The sequence below is a fragment of the Kogia breviceps genome, chromosome 5 (assembly GCF_026419965.1).
Source record: "Kogia breviceps isolate mKogBre1 chromosome 5, mKogBre1 haplotype 1, whole genome shotgun sequence".
Classification (NCBI taxonomy): domain Eukaryota; kingdom Metazoa; phylum Chordata; class Mammalia; order Artiodactyla; family Physeteridae; genus Kogia; species Kogia breviceps.
In genome coordinates, this window is record NC_081314.1 from 91,236,967 (window position 1) to 91,257,133 (window position 20,167).

A 20,167-nucleotide genomic window follows, 5' to 3' on the forward strand; every position below is an offset into this window, starting at 1 on the left:
CTTGCAGAGTTTCTGCTGAAAGATCAGCTGTTAACCTTATGGGGATTCCCTTGTGTGTTATTTGTTTTTCCCTTGCTGCTTTTATTATGTTTTCTTTATATTTAATTTTTGATAGTTTGATTAATATGTGTCTTGGCATGTTTCTCCTTGGATTTATCCTGTATGGGACTCTCTGTGCTTCCTGGAGTTGATTAACTATTTCCTTTCCCATATTAGGAAGTCCCAGAGCTCTCTGAGACTGTCCTCAGTTCTTTTCATTCTTTTTTCTTTATTCTGCTCTGCAGTAGTTATTTCCACTGTTTTATCTTCCAGGTCACTTATCCGTTCTTCTGCCTCAGTTATTCTATTGATCCCTTCTAGAGTATTTTTAATTTCATTTATTGTGTTGTTCATCATTGCTTGTTTCCTCTTTAGTTCTTCTAGGTCCTTGTTAAATGTTTCTTGCATTTTCTCTATTTCCAAGATTTTGGATCATCTTTACTATCATTATTCTGAATTCTTTTTCAGGTAGACTGCCTATTTCCTCTTCATTTGTTAGGTCTGGTGTGTTTTTACCTTGCTCCTTCATCTGCTGTGTGTTTTTCTGTCTTCTCATTTTGCTTATCTTACTGTGTTTGCGGTCCCCTTTTCACAGGCTGTAGGTTCGTAGTTCCCGTTGTTTTTGGTGTCTGTCCCCAGTGGCTAAGGTTGGTTCAGTGGGTTGTGTAGGCTTCTTGGTGGAGGAGAGTAGTGCCTATGTTCTGGTGGATAAGGCTGGATCTTGTCTTTCTGGTGGGCAGGTCCATGTCTGGTGTTGTGTTTTTGGGTGTCTGTGGCCTTATTATGATTTTAGGCAGCCTCTGTGCCAATGGATGAGGATGAGAGAGAGAGAGAGAGAGAAGAGAGAGAAGAGAGAGAAAAGAGAGAGAGAGAGAGAGAGAGAGAGAGAGAGAGAGAGAGAGAGAGAGAGAGAGAGAGAGAGAGGAAGGAAGAGGATAAAATAAAATAAACATAAAATAACGTTATTAAACAAAAAATAATTAAGAAAGAAATTTTTTAAAAGTAAAAAAAACAGAGAAAGAAAACGGACAGACAGGATCCTAGGACAAATGGTGAAAACAAGCTATACAGACAAAATCTCACACAGAAGAATACACATACACACTCACAAAAAGAGGAAAAGGGGAACAAATAATATATCTTGCTCCCAAAGTTCACCTCCTCTATTTGGGATGATTCATTGTCTATTCAGGTATTCCACAGATGCAGGGTACATCAAGTTGATTGTGGAGCTTTAATCTGCCGCTTCTGAGGCTGCTGGGAGAAATTTCCCTTTCTCTTCTTTGTTCACACAGCTCCCAGGGTTCAGCTTTGGATCTGGACCCGCCTCTGTGTGTACGTTGCCTGAGGGTGTCTGTTCTTTGCTCAGACAGGATGGGGTTAAAGGAGCAGCTGAATTGGCAGCTCTGGCTCACTCAGGACAGGGGGGAGGGAGGGGTACAGATGCGGGGCGAGTCTGCGGCAGCAGAGGCCAGCATGACGTTGCACCAGCCTGATGCGCCCCGTGCATTCTCCCAGGGAAGTTGTCCCTGGATCATGGGACCCTGGCAGTGGTGAGCTGCACAGGCGCCTGGGAGGGGAGATGTGGATAGTGACCTGTGCTTGCACACAGGCTTTTTGGTGGCTACAGCAGCAGCCTTAGCATCTCATGCCCGTCTCTGGGGTCTGCGCTAATAGCTGCGGCTCTCGCCCGTCTCTGGAGTTCCTTTAAGCAGCGCTCTTAATCCTCTCTCCTCACGCACCAGGAAACAAAGAGGGAAGAAAAAGTCTCGCCTCTTCAGCAGGTCCAGACTTTTTCCCGGACTCCCTCCCGGCTAGCCGTGGTGCACTAGCCCCCTTCAGGCTGTATTCACGCCGCCAACTGCAGTCCTCTCCCTACGATCCAACCAAAACCCAAGCCTCAGCTCCCAGGCCCCGCCCGCCCCAGTAGGTGAGCAGACAAGCCTCTTGGGCTGGTGAGTGCTGGTCGTCACCACTTCTCTGTGCGGGAATCTCTCCGCTTTGCCCTCCGCACCTGTTGCTGCGCTCTCCTCTGTGGCTCAGAAGTTTCCCCCCCTGCCACCCGCAGTCTCCACCCACAAAGGGGCTTCCTAGTGTGTGGAAGCCATTCCTCCTTCACAGCTCCCTCCCACTGGTGCAAGTCCTGTCCCTATTCTTTTGTCTCTGTTTTTTTTTTTTTCTTTTGTCCTACCCAGGTACGTGGGGAGTTTCTTGCCTTTTGGGAGGTCTGAGGTCTTCTGCCAGAGTTCAGTGGGTGTTCTATAGGAGCAGTTCCACATGTAGATGTATTTCTGATGTATCTGTGGGGAGGAAGGTGATCTCTGCGTCTTACTGTTGCGCCATCTTCCTCCATTCTGAATCTTAATGAACCAATTATAAACTGTCCAATCAACTTTTTTCTCTTGCCCTTTGCAAATCACTTTTCTCACCTAAACTTTTGGTCTTTCATTAGATAAAATGTTACTTCCTCCATGATAGGATGTTTTCTGTGATAAATGTACCTGTGAATTTTGCTATATACTTAAGTTGGTTTTGCTTTACAGATATGCAGAATATGCAGATGTCTTGTTCACATTTTAATCTTCAAAGCTTCTGAGGTAAGAGTTACAAAAGAAGTTCAGAGAACTCAAGTAATTTGCCCAGCGTCCAACATATAATAAATATTAGAACTGGAACTTAAATTCTGGTCTTCTGATTCTGAACCCTGTGAAGGTGACTGACCCCAGTCTGAAATAACTGGTATTTCCACTATGGACTGACTGAAATTTTATCAAGAATAATTTTTTTTTTATGTTCAAATAAGGTCTCTAAAAAAAGATAAGTTATAGCCATACATACAAGAATTTATCTTCAACCTATCTATTAGTACTTAACAGAAAAGTAGCCCCTTTTTTACCTAGTCCATTGTAATATTTTTAAAATATATACATAATAGACATTCCTTTAAAAGACAAAAACCCAATAAATAATATAGCAAACTCTTGTCTACACAGTAGGAAATAGACTTTCATTTTATGGACCTCTATATGCTCTTGTTTGTCAGTTTGTTAAAACAGGAAGAACGGCTGGTATCTCTTCTAATGAACAGCATAATTCAATCATGTATAAACCTATCACCTGCCGCAGGCACAAATTCTTTCTTGCTTTGGGAATATGCAGGTTTTAAAGCTGAAGTGATCCTTCTGCAAGTTACAGATACACAACATTTAAAACAATGTTGCAATTTTAAGTCTTTAACTTCAGTTGGCATAGACAATTTTGAATCTTCAGTTAAACTGGAAGCCATTAGTCTCCTGATTTCCTATTATATTTGCTATAAAGCATCTCAAGAGATGGATTCCAGAATAGGTCACAGCACTGTGAAAAAAAAGAAAAAAAGAAAAATCATTTTCTTCCTTACTTCAGAGGTAGTAATGGATCTGAATTCATCTAACTCAAAATCTGTTTACAAACTCTTGTGAGTTCCATGTATGAAACAGAATGTCTTAATCTGTCCTACTTTTCCTCTCTTCCACCAGCCTCTTGAAGTATTCTAAACCTGGAGATCCACATTATTGGATCTATGTCCTTCATGATTCTAAAAATTTCACATCTACTGTTTTGCCTTTTATTTTCCAGACTAAAAGTGTTGTTTTGTTTTGTTTTGTTTTTTATTGCAGTATAATTGACACATAACACTATTATTAGTTTCAGGGGTACGATTCGATATTTGTATATATCACAAAATGATCACCACAATAAGTCTAGTTACATCTGTCACCATTTATAGTTAAAAACTATTTTCTTTTCTTGTGATGAGGCCTTTTAAGATCTTCTCTCTTAGCAACTTTCAAATATGCAATATAGTATTACTGTAGTCACAATACTGTACGTTACATCATCCCCATGGCTTATTTTAGAACTAGAAGTTTGTATCTTCTGACCTTCACCCATTTCTCTTACCCCCAACCTCTACCTCTGGCAACCACCAATCTCTCCTCTGCATCTATGAGCTTGTTTTGTTGTTGTTTTAAATTCCACATGTAAGTGAGATCACACAGTATTTGTCTTTCTCTGACTTATTTCACTTGGTATAATGCTCTCAAGGTCCATCCAGGTTGTCGCAAACAGCAAGGTTTCCTTCTTTTTTGTGAATGAATAGTATTCCACTTGTGTATACACAATGACCCTTGAACAACATGGGTTTGAATTGCATTTATCCATTTATATGTGGATTTTTTTTTAATTTTTTTTTTTTTTTTTTTTTTGCGGTACGTGGGCCTCTTACTGCTGTGGCCTCTCCCGTTGCGGAGCACAGGCTCCGGATGCGCAGGCTCAGCGGCCATGGCTCACGGGCCCAGCCGCTCCGCGGCATGTGGGATCTTCCCAGACTGGGGCACGAACCCGTGTCCCCTGCATCGGCAGGCGGACTCTCAACCACTGCGCCACCAGGGAAGCCCTATATGTGGATTTTTTTCGATGGTAAATACTACAGCATTACACCTGGTTGGCTGAATCCAGGGATTCAGAGAAAATATGGATATAGTGGGTCGACTATAAATTATACTTGGATTTTCGACTGGGCCAAGGGTCAGAGCCCCTAACCCCTAACACTATTCAAGGGTCAACTGTATAATACCACATTTTCTTTATCCATTCATTCACCGAGGGGCACTTAGCTTGTTTCCATATCTTGGCTATTGAAAATAATGCTGTAACAAACATGGGAGTGCATGTATCTTTTCAAATTAATGTTTTCATTTTCTTCAGATATATATCCAGGAGTGTAGTTCCTGGATCACATGGTAGTTCTATTTTCAGTTTTTTGAGGAATCTTAATACTGTTTTCCTTAGTGGCTGCACCAATTTACATTCCCACCAATAGTGCACAAGGATTCCCTTTTCTCCACATCCTTGCCAATACTTGTTATTTCTTGTCTTTTTAATAGCCATTCTAACAGGTGTGAGGTAATATCTCACTGTGATTTTGATTTGCATTTCCTAGTGATAGTGAGGATCTTTTCATATACCTGTTAGCCATCTGTATGTGTCCTCTTTGGAAATATGTCTATTCAGATCCTCTGCCCATTTTTTAATCGATTTTTTTTTGCTATTGAGTTGTATGAGTTCTTTATATATTTTGGATATTAACCCCTTATCAGATATATGACTTGCAAATATTTTCTCCCATTCAGTAGGCTGACTTTTCATTTTATTGATAATTTCCTTTGTTGTGCGGAAGCTTTTAGTTTAATGTAGTCCTATTTACTTATCTTTGCTTTTGTTGCCTTTGCTTTTGGCGTCAGATCCAAAAACTGATCACCTACACTGATGTCAAGGAACTTACGGCCTGTTTTCTTCTAGGAGTTTTAAGGTTTCAGGTGTTAACATATTCTTTGCATGTGGCTGTCCAATTTTCCCAGCACCATTTATTGAAGAGACTGTCCTTTCCCCATTGTATATTCTTGGCCCCTTTGTAAATTAATTGCTCATATATGCATGGGTTTATTTCTGGGCTCTCTATTCTGTTCCACTGACCTATGTGTCTGTTTTTATGCCAATACTGCACTGTTTCATTACTATAGCTTTGTAACACAGTTTGAAATCAGGAAGTGTGATGCCTTCAGCTTTGTTCTTTCTTAAGATTGCTTTGGCTATTCAGGGTCTTCTGTGGTTCCACACAGCTTTTAGGACTGTTAGTTCTATTTCTGTGAAAAATGCCATTGGAATATCTTCTGTTTTGCTTTTTATTTCCCAGACTAAAATTCTGATTTCTTTAATTTTTTCTTTTTTTCTCAAATATTCAATTACCATGATAATGTAGACCTTTTTTCATGATTTAAAAAAAAAAATCGTCACCATTATTGTGTCTATTATTCGATCTATCTTACTGTATCTATCTATATCCTTTCATCCATTTGTCAGCATGGAAGCGAACACATGGTTTCTTGGGATACGTGAACTTTTATGGAGACAATATGACGTTTATGGATACAGGTATGGTGTATACCTGTATATAAAACAGGTAAAATATTTTCTGCTGTATTGCTAATTCTCTTTTTGATAAAGTACAGCATTTTAGACTTTTTGACCAAAGCTGTCTACTTGAGAACAGCCCATAATGATCCTCAGTTATAACTGAAGTTACACATGTACGGTTTAAAGAAGCGATACAAACTGGATAGTCCACATACTAACTATGGCACCGTGAACTGATTTGCAACATTTCTGTCAACTCATATGATTTTCTTTGTCCTTATAACTCAGTTCTCATTTGCTTGAAAACCACAGAAACAATTATATTGTGCCTACTTATATATTCCTTCCATACCATTTATAAAAACAGACTGATCCCAGAATCAATCTTTAGGGGCCTTTCACCAATTTTATTTCTCTATTCAGCTGGGGCAGAGTTCAGACATGAAGGTTAGCACTTAACTTTTGCAGCAGGCTTAAAGGCCAAACCCTGTTGGACTACATGTCTACCCACACTTCCACCTTTCTCCTACCAAGATCATACAGGAAGATAAGGAAATAAAACCTGACTTACTTTATAATAATGATTCTGTGAGTAGGCCAAATTCTCTTTTGGAGGGATGTACTGGGACTTGGTCAAGCAAATAAAAGCAAGCAGTATAAATAACTCTGCTTTCTGAATTGGGTTTTGAGAACTACAGAATACAACCTGACAACTTCCTGTATGTTGTCACTGTGGTATGGTGAACGTTGAAGTTCTTGAAAGCCAGCAGCCTCCTGTGTGTGTCTCAATTCTTAAGACTTTGAGTGCTGTGTGGCTTCTGCAGTGCCTTAGTCACTTAGTGATACAGTGGCACAGTGATTCCAAGGTCATGCAGCAGAAAATGCCGGCACATCTAAAGAAGGGTACGCCTCTAAAAAGTACTGAGAATCTGATAGTTTGGGTTGTTGGCCTAACCCTGCCATTCACTGACTGACCTTTGGGAAGGAAAGACATTTATTATGTGTCTAATGTGTGTACATCAGTCACAATGCATTTTATTTAATCCTTCTAACTGTCATATTTTTTTACTCAGAAAATGAAATAAGTTGCTTTAAAAGCTACTGCCAAGAAGTAGAGGAACCATGCAAAACCATGGCTGTCTGACCCTGAGGTCCATGCTTTTTTTTTTCATGCCCTTTCTATTTCAGCAAATACCTCTCTGTAACTCACTTCACTTCTCCAACTTGTAATCGTATCTGTGAAACATGGATGCTTACTTTGTGGATCAATTAAGTGTTTTGAATGATCTAGTGACATAACCTCCCCCAAGACCATCTGTTTTCAGATAGCTCTAGTTGTTCTTAATGTTAAGCCACAATCTAGCTCAATTGATCTGGTAGCATACAGCTTATAGCAGTGTGAGACTACTGTTTGATCATTCCCTTCTTTTGAACACTGTAATTCTACTAATGTAGCTCAAGAAAACATTATCAGTTTTCCCCCAGTCCCATTATACTATTAAACTCAGCTTACAGTCAAATAAAACATTTGTTTTCAATAAATGCTGATGTTAGGCCATAATTTGCCCATCTTATGTTTGTTTTGCCTTTTTAGATGAAGTCTCACTTACTTATTAAATGTTTAAAAGAAACAGATATATTTCTATGACAATGCTCAGGGCTCTAAGAATTAGGATTTCATTCCTGCCCCTAGGAGTTTCCACTGTATATATGGGACACAGACAAATGAACAGGATAAATACTTGAATGTAAGACAAGGGGGAAAAGCATTTTGTAGGAAAGAATGAAGATGGATTTAGACTGGCATGTTCATAATTACAAACAATTTAATTGTGATCTGGATTTGTAGGAAGTAGAATGACTGCTTAGAGGACAGTTTCACATACAACTAAGTGTTACTTGGTTTCATTATTTTCTCATAGAAACCATCATAGTGCCTCAAAGAAGTTAGAGTCAGAAAATCACAGGGAAGTGGCACTGCATTTTGGCTAGTATATAGGTTATTTACTGTACCCAAACTGTACACTGAAAAGACAAACTCATGTTTCATTGTTAAACCACAGTTAATATCTCAAAAATTGCTGCTCAGGAAATAACCATCCTGTCTGCTACTGATGCTTAATTCTAACTTATACGAAGCATTTCTTCTTTGCACATCGTCCTTTAAAAGGAAAATTCTTATCCTTCACAGCCTGAATGAGCTTTCTACCATAAAGATGAGTTGTTTTGCTTTAGAATTGAGAAAGAGATGATAGTATCTTTATTATGGCTGTTGTTTAGGTGATTTAAAAAGTAAAAAGTTTTCACTTCTACCGTGGTCTAGGGTTGAAACAGGCTGAGGTAGAAAGATCATGAAGATACTACAGGGAAGATTTAGCAAGAATCTGCAGTAAAAAGAAAGAATAGAGGGAAGAAAAAAATAAAAGTGTTGATGGGTTGTACCAATAAATTATGGCTAAGTGCATAGTCTTCCAAACTCCTCTAATTTTAAGTGATACCTCAGATACACTGATTTAATACTAAAGGTTGTTAGCACATAAAGTTATATGTTAGTACATAAAGACAATTCAACTCTTACCTTACAGGAAACAACTGAGGAAAACATCCTTGTGTTTTAGTGTCAACAAATTTCTGGATCTGAAGGACTTGTTTTAAAAGATGTCCCTTGGAAGATTTGTCAATTTTTGTCAATACCATCTGTAGGAAAACAAATATTTAAGCATTAGAAATAAAGTACAGGTGACCCTTGAACAACATGGGCTTGAATTGCAAAGGTCCACTTATATGCAGATTTTTTCAACAGTAAATACTACAGTATTACACGATCTGTGGTTGATTAAATCCACAGATGTGGAGCTGCCGATATGGAGGAACCCCGAATAGGGAGGGATGACTGTTAAGTTACACTTGGATTTGTGACTGCAAGGAGGGTTGGCGCCCCTAACTCCCACACTGTTCAAGGGTCAATTGTTATTTCTTAATATACAGTTTTATACATTTTAGTTACAAATTTCAATAACAACTAGGTGACCTATGCAAGTTTCTTCATCTCTCTGTACTTGTTTCCTCATCTATAAAATAAAAGCAATGAGTTGCTGAGAAGATTAAATGAGTTAATGTATGTAATATATAAAGCATACACTATATATGTTTGCTGTTTCCAATGCTTTAACTACACAGGGCCATAATATCTTGGATTCAAAACCAGTGAAAGCACCCTGGAGCCATATTTGCAATTACCATATGCCAAATGTTTCATATGATCACTATATATCTTATGGTCTAAGATACAGAAGTGAATATTATTAGGTTGATCCATATAAAACTGCCAACTTATAATCATTTTTGAACTACATAATTATTCTGCCTTATATGTAAAATTTAAAGGAAAAATTAGAAATCAGACTATTTGTAGGTTGTAGCCACTATAGTTATATTCCAAGCTATATCAATATATAGTTATATTCCAAGTAAGCCTAGATTCTATTCTACTAGGTTCAACAGTAAATACTTTGAATAATTTACTTACTCAAAGACAATTATTAACACATACTAGAGGAAGGTCAATACATGGATGATTACAAAATCAATTAAAAAGTAAAAGCTTGATGTATCTGTCAGAGGTTTTCCTAGGGAATTTCTATAAGATTAAATTTCCTGACTAATCATTTATGCTTTTCAGTTATAAAATTGATTGTAAATCAACTATACTTCAATTAAAAAAATATTAATGGCAGAAGGAGTGAAAAGTATAAAGTGAAAGTCTTTTTTCATAAAGGCAAATATGCTGATATTTAAAAGGAGACATAATTCCTCTATCACTTCTTTTCCAAAGAAGAAAGGTTAATATTTCCTTAAAGTTAAAACTGAGAAAAATATATGATTCCACAAAATGGTATCTATGATATCAAATTAGGAGTACTATCGCTATCACTTAACATAACCGGTTGGGCAATATTTGGGTTTTTTTTTTTTTTTTTTACTACATAGACTATGTTTATCAATCCTTTGGCTCCTCATAACCAAAAATTACCTCTAATGTTTCACAGGGCTTTTGCAAACCCCAAGAATACCGTAACCCCAAGAATACAGAAAAGTTTCTGACTGGAAACATGGTTTGACTTGCATTAAACTCCAAAACCACTACATTTTAGTGGTTTTCTGACATTTTTTTGAAACCAAATTATAATCAGTGGGCTCTTTTCCTTAGAGAGGAACTTTAAGACTGCCATTTTATCTGGAAAACCTACAAAGCAAAATAAATGTGGATACCAACCTACCAATCTGTATTCTATTCTAGGGTAAACAACAGTAAGAACTGGTAAGATATTCTCATAAGAAATTTTGTTTTCCTTAAGAATATAAACATTCTACGTATGTATGCTGGAGCCTACTATATTCCTGTGATGTTCTTAAATTCCAGATTAGTTTAGCAAATTTTTCAGTTGCAGTTTTGTTTACATTCTAATAAGTACTATCTGCCAAGCTGCTGTTAAGGAGCTACTAATGAGTCTTAGCAAATATTTATATTGTCATTTTAAAAAAAAACAAAAAACAAAGAAAAGCACTTAGGAACACTAAATGAACAGTTTAGAGAACTTTTACTTTGACTATAATTTTGAAAACTTAAAAGCTAGGAGAAGGAAAAGGGAATAAAAATACCACAGAACTTATTTTAATATTAATGGCTGATAATTGAAAAGACTGTTTAAAAGGTACTCCTTTATCTTTTGAGGAGGCAAGACCTACTCTTTCATTAAAAAGATGTACACATGTGAACATGCACACACACACACACACACACACACACACACACACACAGGGAACTTGTATTTCTAATTGCAACTATGATTCAAAAGAAATACTTACCACATAAGGTAATGCAAATTCTTCACACATTTCTATGGCAATGTTGTCTGTTTTTTGAATTCCAACAACACTATCCACTAACAAAAATGTTCTCATCAAACTATAAGAATGCAGAAAAGAAGATTAACAGCAATATAAAATATACTCATTCATTTCTTCCCCCCAACCTTCACTATACTAAGAAATTTTACTTTGAATAATTATCAATTCAAAATTTAAAAATTTCTTTAAGCAAAAGGAATTCTCAATTCACTATGAAGTCCATCCTACAGTCCAACAGGTCTCAATGTTGTTTACATTCAGAAATTCAATAGCATATATTGAAAATAAGATATTCTGCCTAGAACTGGGTACAAAGATGAATCAGCCCCTTCCTCTAAGAGCTTGAACTCTAGTGGGAGAAAGAAACGGGAACCCAATTAACTATAAGTTACCATACAAATGTCTAAATTTTCAAATATTACTTTAAGACTAACAGATAACAGAAACCAAACACATTATATTTTGTATTTTCTTTTGCAAGTATTTTATCTTAGTTTCTATGTAAAGCTACAACAAGCAAGATACTTGTAAACACTTTTTTATTCTTCAAAAGGTTAACATTAATTTTTCTATATATTGTGCAATGCTTGAAACATAGACCTGCTACTTGACTACCTATGGAGACAAAAAAAAGTAGTATTTACAGAGGCTGTGATGTCAGAAGTATTTTAAGGATAATCAGAATTTACTGAAGTTTATTTAAATCTGGTAAATAACACATTAACCAACAATTTTCATTTTTAAAAATAGCCAGCTTAGAGTTTGGTATAAAAAAATTAATAAAGTCTGCTGAATTACTATTGATAGTCTCAATTTAGGAAAACAATTGAATTTAAGTTTAAGCTAACTTACAGGAAAAAAACTAAGCAGGCAGTATATACCTTGCTCCTAAATACTGTATTGTAGAATATTTTGAGAATAAAGTGGACTTTCTAAAAAAGTCATTTGATAAAACTGAACTGTTCATCATGTGTAGAATGTCCTAGTCATGAAAAAGTTTGGGGGTTCAACATAACAATTATAAGAAAAATGTTTTTCTTACTTCTTTCTTTCTTTTAGATAGGTTTCTACCATGTCAACAAAATCTTCCGGTGCTCTATAGCCATAACCTGGCATGTCCACCAATGTAAAATATTTTCCAACTTTGAAAAAATTCATTTTCTTTGTGTGGCCCTGATAAAGTAAATGGAAAAATAAAAGCTTTCTTAAAATATGTCCTTTATATATTTCATGACTCAAAATATTTTCTGTTCAATTAACAGTTACTTATTAAAAGCATAAAAGTATTCTGTATATAACCCTATGCTGATGATGATACAGGAAAAGAAGACAGAAGACAAGTGGCTGGAGATAAGCTTAGATGATACTACTTCTTCCCTCCAATTCATTTTTTAAAGAGAATCTATATGATTTAAGAACTTCAGATTCCATATTAGAAATAACGTAGGCAAAATATTTTCGAGTCTTTCCTACTTCATTAGCTCCCTCTCAGTGAAAAAGTTATACTGTTCTAAATAGTACAACTGCATTAGTCAATATTCTCTGATGAACAATATAACTCCACTTTAAAGAGGAATGAATTATGGCACAAATAGGTTAAATTAAATGCTTACTATCAGTCATACAAGTTTGCATAACACCTAGATGCAAAGCCTGATAGTCTATTATGCCTAGACTGTAACTTTGCTAAAAGCAAGATGTTTTGCATGTTTTATTAGGTGGATTTAGTGCTTTCATTAAGCATTTTTTAAAAAGCATGTACAACTGTAAAATGTGCAACTAAAACTGATGTAAAGATGATAAAAAGTGGTTTATTCATGTGGTTTCGTGTCCATGGACATTATTAATCAGAAAAGGAAAGATTAACACAAATAACTTTAAAAGTCAATTGTTTATAGAACTTAGAAGAAATATTTTCAGAGGAAAGATTTTATAAACGATGCTTAGGTTCCCAGGCAGCTTATTTGTCTACCTATAGGAAAATAATTTTAGAATTACAGATTAGGAATGTCAAGAATACATTTCTTCCATTGTCCTCTCACAGCAGAAAGGTAACAACCCTACCTAGAAGTGAGAGTTTAGCTGGGGTATTTGGTGAGGCAGGGCAGGAGGGAGTAAGGCTAGGAGGGTTAACAAATGACTACAATTGTCAGGGGTGGTATCAGGGAATCAACCATAGGAGGAACTGTGGAGCAACAGAAGACCAGTGAAGCCTCAGGGAAGGGTTCCAATGCAAGGAAACAGGGGCAGTGAGCATTGTGTTGGTGCAAACATTTTGCCAAGGATAGATAGTAAGGTGAGGGGAACTGAGGTGAGTTTTGAGGAGAGGATATCTTAAATATTGGTGGAGTCTGCATTATTGAGAAGGAAGCAGAGGAAATTAGAAAATGACAGAAAGCTACTACAGCAGGCTGGCTGGGGTATCAAGCACATAATTTGGCCCTGGGTAAACTGGGAAGTGCCTGATGGGTGTACATATATGAGTTAGCAAGGTATAAAAGATTACAGGAGGAAAAAATAATACAATTTAAAGCTGTTTTCTTTAAAATCAAAATAGAAATAGATGATCATTCTCAAAGAAGCAAATATAGAATGACACTAGAACAACTCTTTGGAAAAGACTGGACCAAGGAAGATTTCCCCAAGATACTGGCAAGACTACTAAAATAACTCCAGATACACTTTCTTTTCTTCAGAGAAATACACAGGCATTAATGAAATGTCTTACATTAGTACTTGTGTGAAAGAAATCACTTTTCTAGGAACATAGCAATGATGGTTTCTTCTACCCCCTCAACATTTATTATTCATCTTAGTCAATTCAGAGATAGTTAGATATATTTAAAATTTTAACATACCGGTTTTTTGGAGACTCTAACTTCAACCTCTGGGGCAAGTGAAAATAAAGCCTTTATTAGAGAGGATTTTCCAACATTGCTTCTGCCTATAAAACACACCTTATACAAGCAAAAAGAAGATAATTGAGTACTAGTTTATATATATATTACTATATAATGTATTAGCTGCAAAAATCTGTGAATACTACTCAGTCTTGCCTAACCATAAAAAGTGGCTTATAGTTAGTCAAACCTCAGATTCTAATAGACAGCTACTATCTACTAAATGATTTCAATGTGGCAGGTACTGTTTTAAAAGTACTTAACAGGGCTTCCCTGGTGGAGCAGTGGTTGAGAGTCCGCCTGCCAATGCAGGGGATACGGGTTCGTGTCCTGGTCCGGGAAGATTCCACATGCCGCGGGGCGGCTGGGCCCGTGAGCCATGGCCGCTGAGCCTGCGCGTCCGGAGCCTGTGCTCCGCAACGGGAGAGGCCACAGCAGTGAGAGGCCCGCGTACCGCAAAAAATAAATAAATAAAATAAAAGCACTTAACATATTTTCTTATTTACTTTTTACAATATCTCTATGAGACTGATACTATTCGTATCCTCATTTTACAGGTGATAAAACTAGAGGCAGAGAGAGGTTAAATAACTGGCCCAAAGTTATACAGCCAGAAAGTGAAGAAACTAGAATCTGAACTCAGGGAATCTACATCCAGAACCTGTGCTTTTAATTACACTATGCCACTCAAGAATATCTGCAACATTTATTAAGAATTCCATATTTACAAAGCTTTTTTTAAGTTAAAAACTAGGCGCGTTTCAACAAAAGTGGCTCTGTGTTTGGAACCCCATTTCCCCACAAACTCTCAAAGTACACCATAACACCATTATAATTACTCCTTTCTCTTGACCTTTCTTGTTCCAATTAAGCTTTTCTCCTTTAGTCTGAATGTAGAAAGCAACAAAATATTCCTAATATTAACCATTAATATACATGGCTCGTCTTTTTAATACAGTACTGAAGAGGGTACATTTCCAATCAGTGCTACTAAATGAGGACGGTACTGCCCCCTGGGGTGTTTTAGAAATTTGTAAGGGCATTTTTGGTTATCAATAGGATTGGGTGGCATTTAGTGGGCAGGGGCCAGCAATGCTACATATTTTGCAAAACTGGGGTCAGTCCTTCAGAATGAATTGATTTGGGTCCTGCAAAAATTTCAAATGCTCTCCCAGATTAAATCCAATGATAATATACAGATAATAAAACTGAATTAAAAAACCAATTACACAAAAAGTCCAGTAATTTAGAAAACTGAAAATCGATGCTATCTCAAAATCATTAAGTGATTTATGTACTCTTAAATTATTACAGCAGTTCTAAATATATTAGCAGAAAAGTTTCAGTGCAGTGGTACCATTATCACAAGTATGTAAGGAGATCAGAGCCTTCATTTAACAGACAGAAAAAAACAGTAAACTGCAGGACATGAATAAAATGCACACCCACTGAATTTCACTTAAGTTGTTTTAAAAAATCTTATACATTATTGCCATCTATATATAAATTTTTTTGCCACGATAGGAAATTTAGATTGTGTTAAAATTACGTACTGATAAGAATCACTTCATTTGTGAAACTACTATACTTTTCATATTCTTCACTTTGTCTAATTTGTCTCGGCATGTATTCTCTACTGAAATTAATTAGAAAAAAAGATAAATGGTTAATTTTTAAAACGCCTTTTAAAGTCTTTTATATTCACTATCAAAATAATTAAAACTATATCTGCTTACTTTGTTATAATAATGATATGCGTCCACAGAAAGCTAGTAAATCTCTCCGGTTTGCTGACAAGAAGGAGATGACAGCAAAATCCCAGCCCAAGTCCTCAGCACCCGCATCCGGCTGCGTTCTCACCTCAGGGCGGCGGAGGTCCGGGGCGTGGTCGAGACGCACGGCGGAGCTGAGGTACTCGATGCGGTTCCACGAGGAGGCCGTGAAGACGCTCTCCGCCCTCGCGATGTCATCCAGGCTCGGGTCGAAGATTTTCAGGTGAAGGTCGGGCCTCGAGCCCGGGACGAAATGCCGCTCGAGTTCTTGCAGTGGGAACACGAGCTTCGTCAGTTGCTTGCTTGGCAGCCGTAGAACCTCCGCGAAGGCCTGGAACGTGCAGTTAGCTCGTCTTCCGCTTCCCAGTTCTGCCCCCATCGCAAACAGCCGACCCACGTCAAGGCGCAACCGGCGTGCTGCCATTTTCCTCTCCTAGAAGCCCCGCCTCGGGCCTTCGTTCCGAAGGTCTGAAGTGCGCGTGCGTGACCCCGCTCCCGTTACGCCTGCTGGGAATTGTAGTCTCCGCTGGCCTCGCTGGTTTCCGCTTAAGCTCTTCGCATACAGAGAGCCGGAGGCAGGTGTTGCTTCACAGGGGGGAAAAAAGTTCGTTGGGTGCCTTTCACACTCTGGCCCTGACACCTGTGCCTTTGACTTGTATGTCGCTGTGGGGAGGCTGTTTAACGATTTTCAGAGGTGAAGAGACATACCTGGCTGTGTGAGCCTTGAGGCTCAAATGAAGAAGAAAACGTGTGCAGCTCTGGTGGATTTCAGGCCGGTTTGCTCTTCACAGTTTCTGGTTGTCTCACGGACGTTGACGTTGTACAAATAACTAGGAAAAATACTTTCTCAAAAATGAAAAGGGTTGGTGAGAAATGTAGTTGAAAAAGAGCCTGTTCATGTTTCATTCAGCCTTCTCTATAGTTGCAGGAAATGACATTAAATTTTAGAGATTTCTTACAGAATAAAAGAAAAAAACAGTTTGCACAAGTGTTCGAGTTGTTTCATTGAAGTTACGTAATGACATCTTATTTCAAAAGTTTCTTTTCAAAGCAATTCAAACCGATCACTGCTGGAATGGGAGATACAGGGATCATGACAAAATGAATATCTGTAAGATATTCCTGCTTAAAAGACGATGGGTCTTCTAAAACCTCAGCAGCAAACAGCATACCCATGTTAACGCACGGTCTTTTGAGCGATAATTCCCCAGGTTGTTCAGTGACTAATAAGGGCAATTCTTTTTTTTTTTGCAATATGCGGGCCTCTCTCTGTGTGGCTTCTCCCGTTGCGGAGCACAGGCTCCGGACGCGCAGGCTCAGCCGCCATGGCTCACGGGCCCATCCGCTCCGCGGCATGTGGGATCTTCCCGGACCGGGGCACGAACCCGTGCCCCCTGCATCGGCAGGCAGATTCTCAACCACTGCACCACCAGGGGTGCCCAAGGGCAATTCTTGAATTAATGTTACACAAAAGTTAATGAACAGGACCAACGACTTGGAGAGTAGCCTGACATGCTGCCGGCCGGCTAATTTTTTGTTGATCTTTGCATTAGGCTTTGAGGCTTTCCTCCTTCCCCTAGTCTCACTCCTCCAAAGAAAACACTTAACTGTAAACATCCAGACATTCTGGATATATATATATTACATATATATTACTATATAATATATATATTATATAATATATATTATATATATTACTATATATTATATATATTATATTATTTTAACTCAAAATACTGTTCTAAAGCCTTTAAAATTTTTTAAACAATATATTTGGAAGTCTTTATATCAATATGTACCGACCTACATGATTTAAAACAAACAAACAAACCCTAAACTACCATAAAAGCACAAAGTCCCCATTCACTCCAAGCACCAGTTAGATATGAGAGGGTGGCCTCTTCTCTTCTTATCATTGTTCACATGTGGTTTTCACATTGTCATAGTAACATTTTCCTACATGATTTTTTTTTTTTTTTGGTTGTTTGTTCCCACCAGGGAAGCCCCTACATGATCGTTTTTAATTGTTTTTAATGGAGGCATATTATTCCGTTTATTTCTCCAGTGTCTTATTGATCACTAATTAGGTTTTGTTATTACAACAATGCTACAGGGCTTCCCTGGCGGCGCAGTGGTTGAGAATCCGCCTGCCGGTGCAGGGGACGCGGGTTTGTGCCCCGGTCCGGGAGGATCCCACATGCCGCAGAGCGGCTGGGCCCGCGAGCCATGGACGCTGACCTGTGCGTCCGCAGCCTGTGCTCCGCAACGGAAGAGGCCACAACAGTAAGAGGCCCGCGTACTGCAAAAAAAAAAAACAAAAAAACAAAAACCAATGCTACAGTGAGCACTCATGAATAGATATCTTTGCACACTTGTGGAAGTAGGATAAATTCCTAGAAGAGGACTTGATAGGTGCATAAGGTGTGTGCACTTTTATTTTTCATATTTCTGTAGAAAAATCATCTTCTAAAGAAATTGCAACAAATTATTCCCTAATAACAGAAAAGTAGGGTATTATAATGTTATATAATATTGCCATACATAGATGAAAAAATTTTTGTTTTAGTTAATATTTTCCTGATTATTTAAGAGGATAAACATATTTTGAGATTTTGTTTGGTCATTTGTTGTAAACATCATGTTTTCTATTAGGTTATTCACTTTAAAAAATTTGATTTGTAATAACTGTTTCATTATTGAGAATGTTGATCTCTTGTCTGTCATGTTTTTTTTTTTTTTTTTTTTTTTTTTTTTTTTTTTTTTTTTTTTGTGGTATGCGGGCCTCTCACTGCTGTGGCCTCTCCCGTTGCGGAGCACAGGCTCCGGACGCGCAGGCCCAGCGGCCATGGCCCACGGGCCTAGTCGCTCCGCGGCATGTGGGATCTTCCCGGACCAGGGCACGAACCCGTGACCCCTGCATCGGCAGGCGGACTCTCAACCACTGCGCCACCAGGGAAGCCCAGTCTGTCATGTTTTAAAAATATTTTTCCCAACTTGTTTACTTTTGACTTTCTAATAGTACTTTTGATTGTACAGATTTTTAATTTGTAGGTGGCTAAGCTGAACAATCTCTTATGTATTCTAAGCTTTATGTTATGTTTAGAAAAATTTTCTAAGATTATAAACAAATGAACCCATCTTTTCTACTAGTAGTTTAATTTTTTTACAGTTAAATATTTAATGTAATTGCAATTTGTTATAATGAAAAGAGTCTGCTAGGAATTCAGCTTTATTTTTTTCCAAATGGTTAGCCATTTGTCTCAACAATATTTATTAAATAGTCTGTCTTTTCTTCACTGAATGTGTATGTGGGTACATTTGCAGACAACTCTGAACTTTGAAAGTGCTTTCATATGTGCTATTTCATTTCTAACTTTGGGGTCTCAGGTGTGGAGATAAACCCGAGCATGAAGGACTTTTGCCAATTCTTACAAGGGTTTGAGAGGTGTTCAGGGATTAATAGACATCACAGTACTCGTTTTGTAATCCTGCATGAGGCATTCATAGCTGTGAGGCCTGCTAGTCAGAAGGAAAAAGCTAGAAACCAGAGGAACTAGTGTAGGGGAAATAACTCCGTTGTGGAGCTGCAATGGAAATCATAGGGTACACAGAGAATTGTCAAAGTCCAGGAAAATCAGGCCAAATTAGTATTGAAGGGAATCCAGTCTGGTGGATGAATGTTGTAATAGTATAATCTGTTTTCTGGCAATATTCTGCCTCTGACTGTGGGCAGCATCTTGGTTCCAGGTGGTCTGTCTGTATGAAGTAGTACCCTAGCTAACAGTTTTGGATTGGGAGTCAGGATCCTCCTGGATAGGCAGGGTGTCAGGGATACCATTCAGAATAGGATTTAAGTCCTAGTGGGAAAAAGGAGTGTGAATTAGGAAACCAAGCTGCTACTTAGTCATGCAGATTCCATAGACATAACAAGGATGTGAGATAGGGCTTGAATTGATCTAAGGGCATCTTAGCACTCCTCCCAGAGAACTGTGGAAAACCCACACTTGGTTTAGTTCCACAGCACTGATGTCAAGACATACTCACTAAGCTGTGGTACCCCAGGGAGGCTGATAAATGAGGACTGTATTCATGGACTTGTACTGTTCTATATTCCTTTCTGTATAATACTGTAGTGTACATTATCTAATACTGAGAGTGATAAGGCACCCCTGGTCAATTCCACCATTTGTTCATTCATCAAATGTTCGTGCTAGGCACTGTACTAAGAGCTGGAGGTATAAGACAGTAAATGAAACAAAAAAGTTTCTGTTCTCATATGTTATGGTCTTGAGACAGTAAGTAAAATAAGGGTATATTAGATAATGAAAAATGCTTAGGAAAAAGCTAAAGCTGGATAGGGATGTTAGATGTGTATGTGTGTAGAGACGTAGGAATGTTGCCATTTTAGTGAGGTCTTCACTGATAAGGTGACTTTTGAGCGCAGATGTTAAGGAAGTGAGGGAATAACCATGTGATTATCTGGGGGAAGTATTCCAGGTGGAAGTATGAAGGCTTAGAGACAGGAGTGTGTATGGCTTGTTTGAAGAATAGCAAGGAGGCCAATGTGGCCAGGATGGAGTAAAAAAG

The 20,167-nt window shown here is 37.9% G+C and overlaps 1 protein-coding gene across 1 annotated transcript; it reads right to left on the reverse strand.

Annotated features, from left to right (window-relative positions):
• Nucleotides 1–2,861: 2,861 nt before the first annotated feature.
• Nucleotides 2,862–16,053, reverse strand: GTPBP8 (GTP binding protein 8). The gene is made up of 6 exons (XM_059063688.2): nt 15,669–16,053; nt 13,767–13,865; nt 11,951–12,081; nt 10,867–10,966; nt 8,576–8,694; nt 2,862–3,396 (listed from the first exon to the last, which is right to left on the reverse strand). Exons 1-6 carry the CDS (start codon nt 16,002–16,004, stop codon nt 3,306–3,308), a joined length of 876 nt encoding a protein of 291 aa, XP_058919671.1. The 5' UTR covers nt 16,005–16,053; the 3' UTR covers nt 2,862–3,305.
• Nucleotides 16,054–20,167: the final 4,114 nt, after the last annotated feature.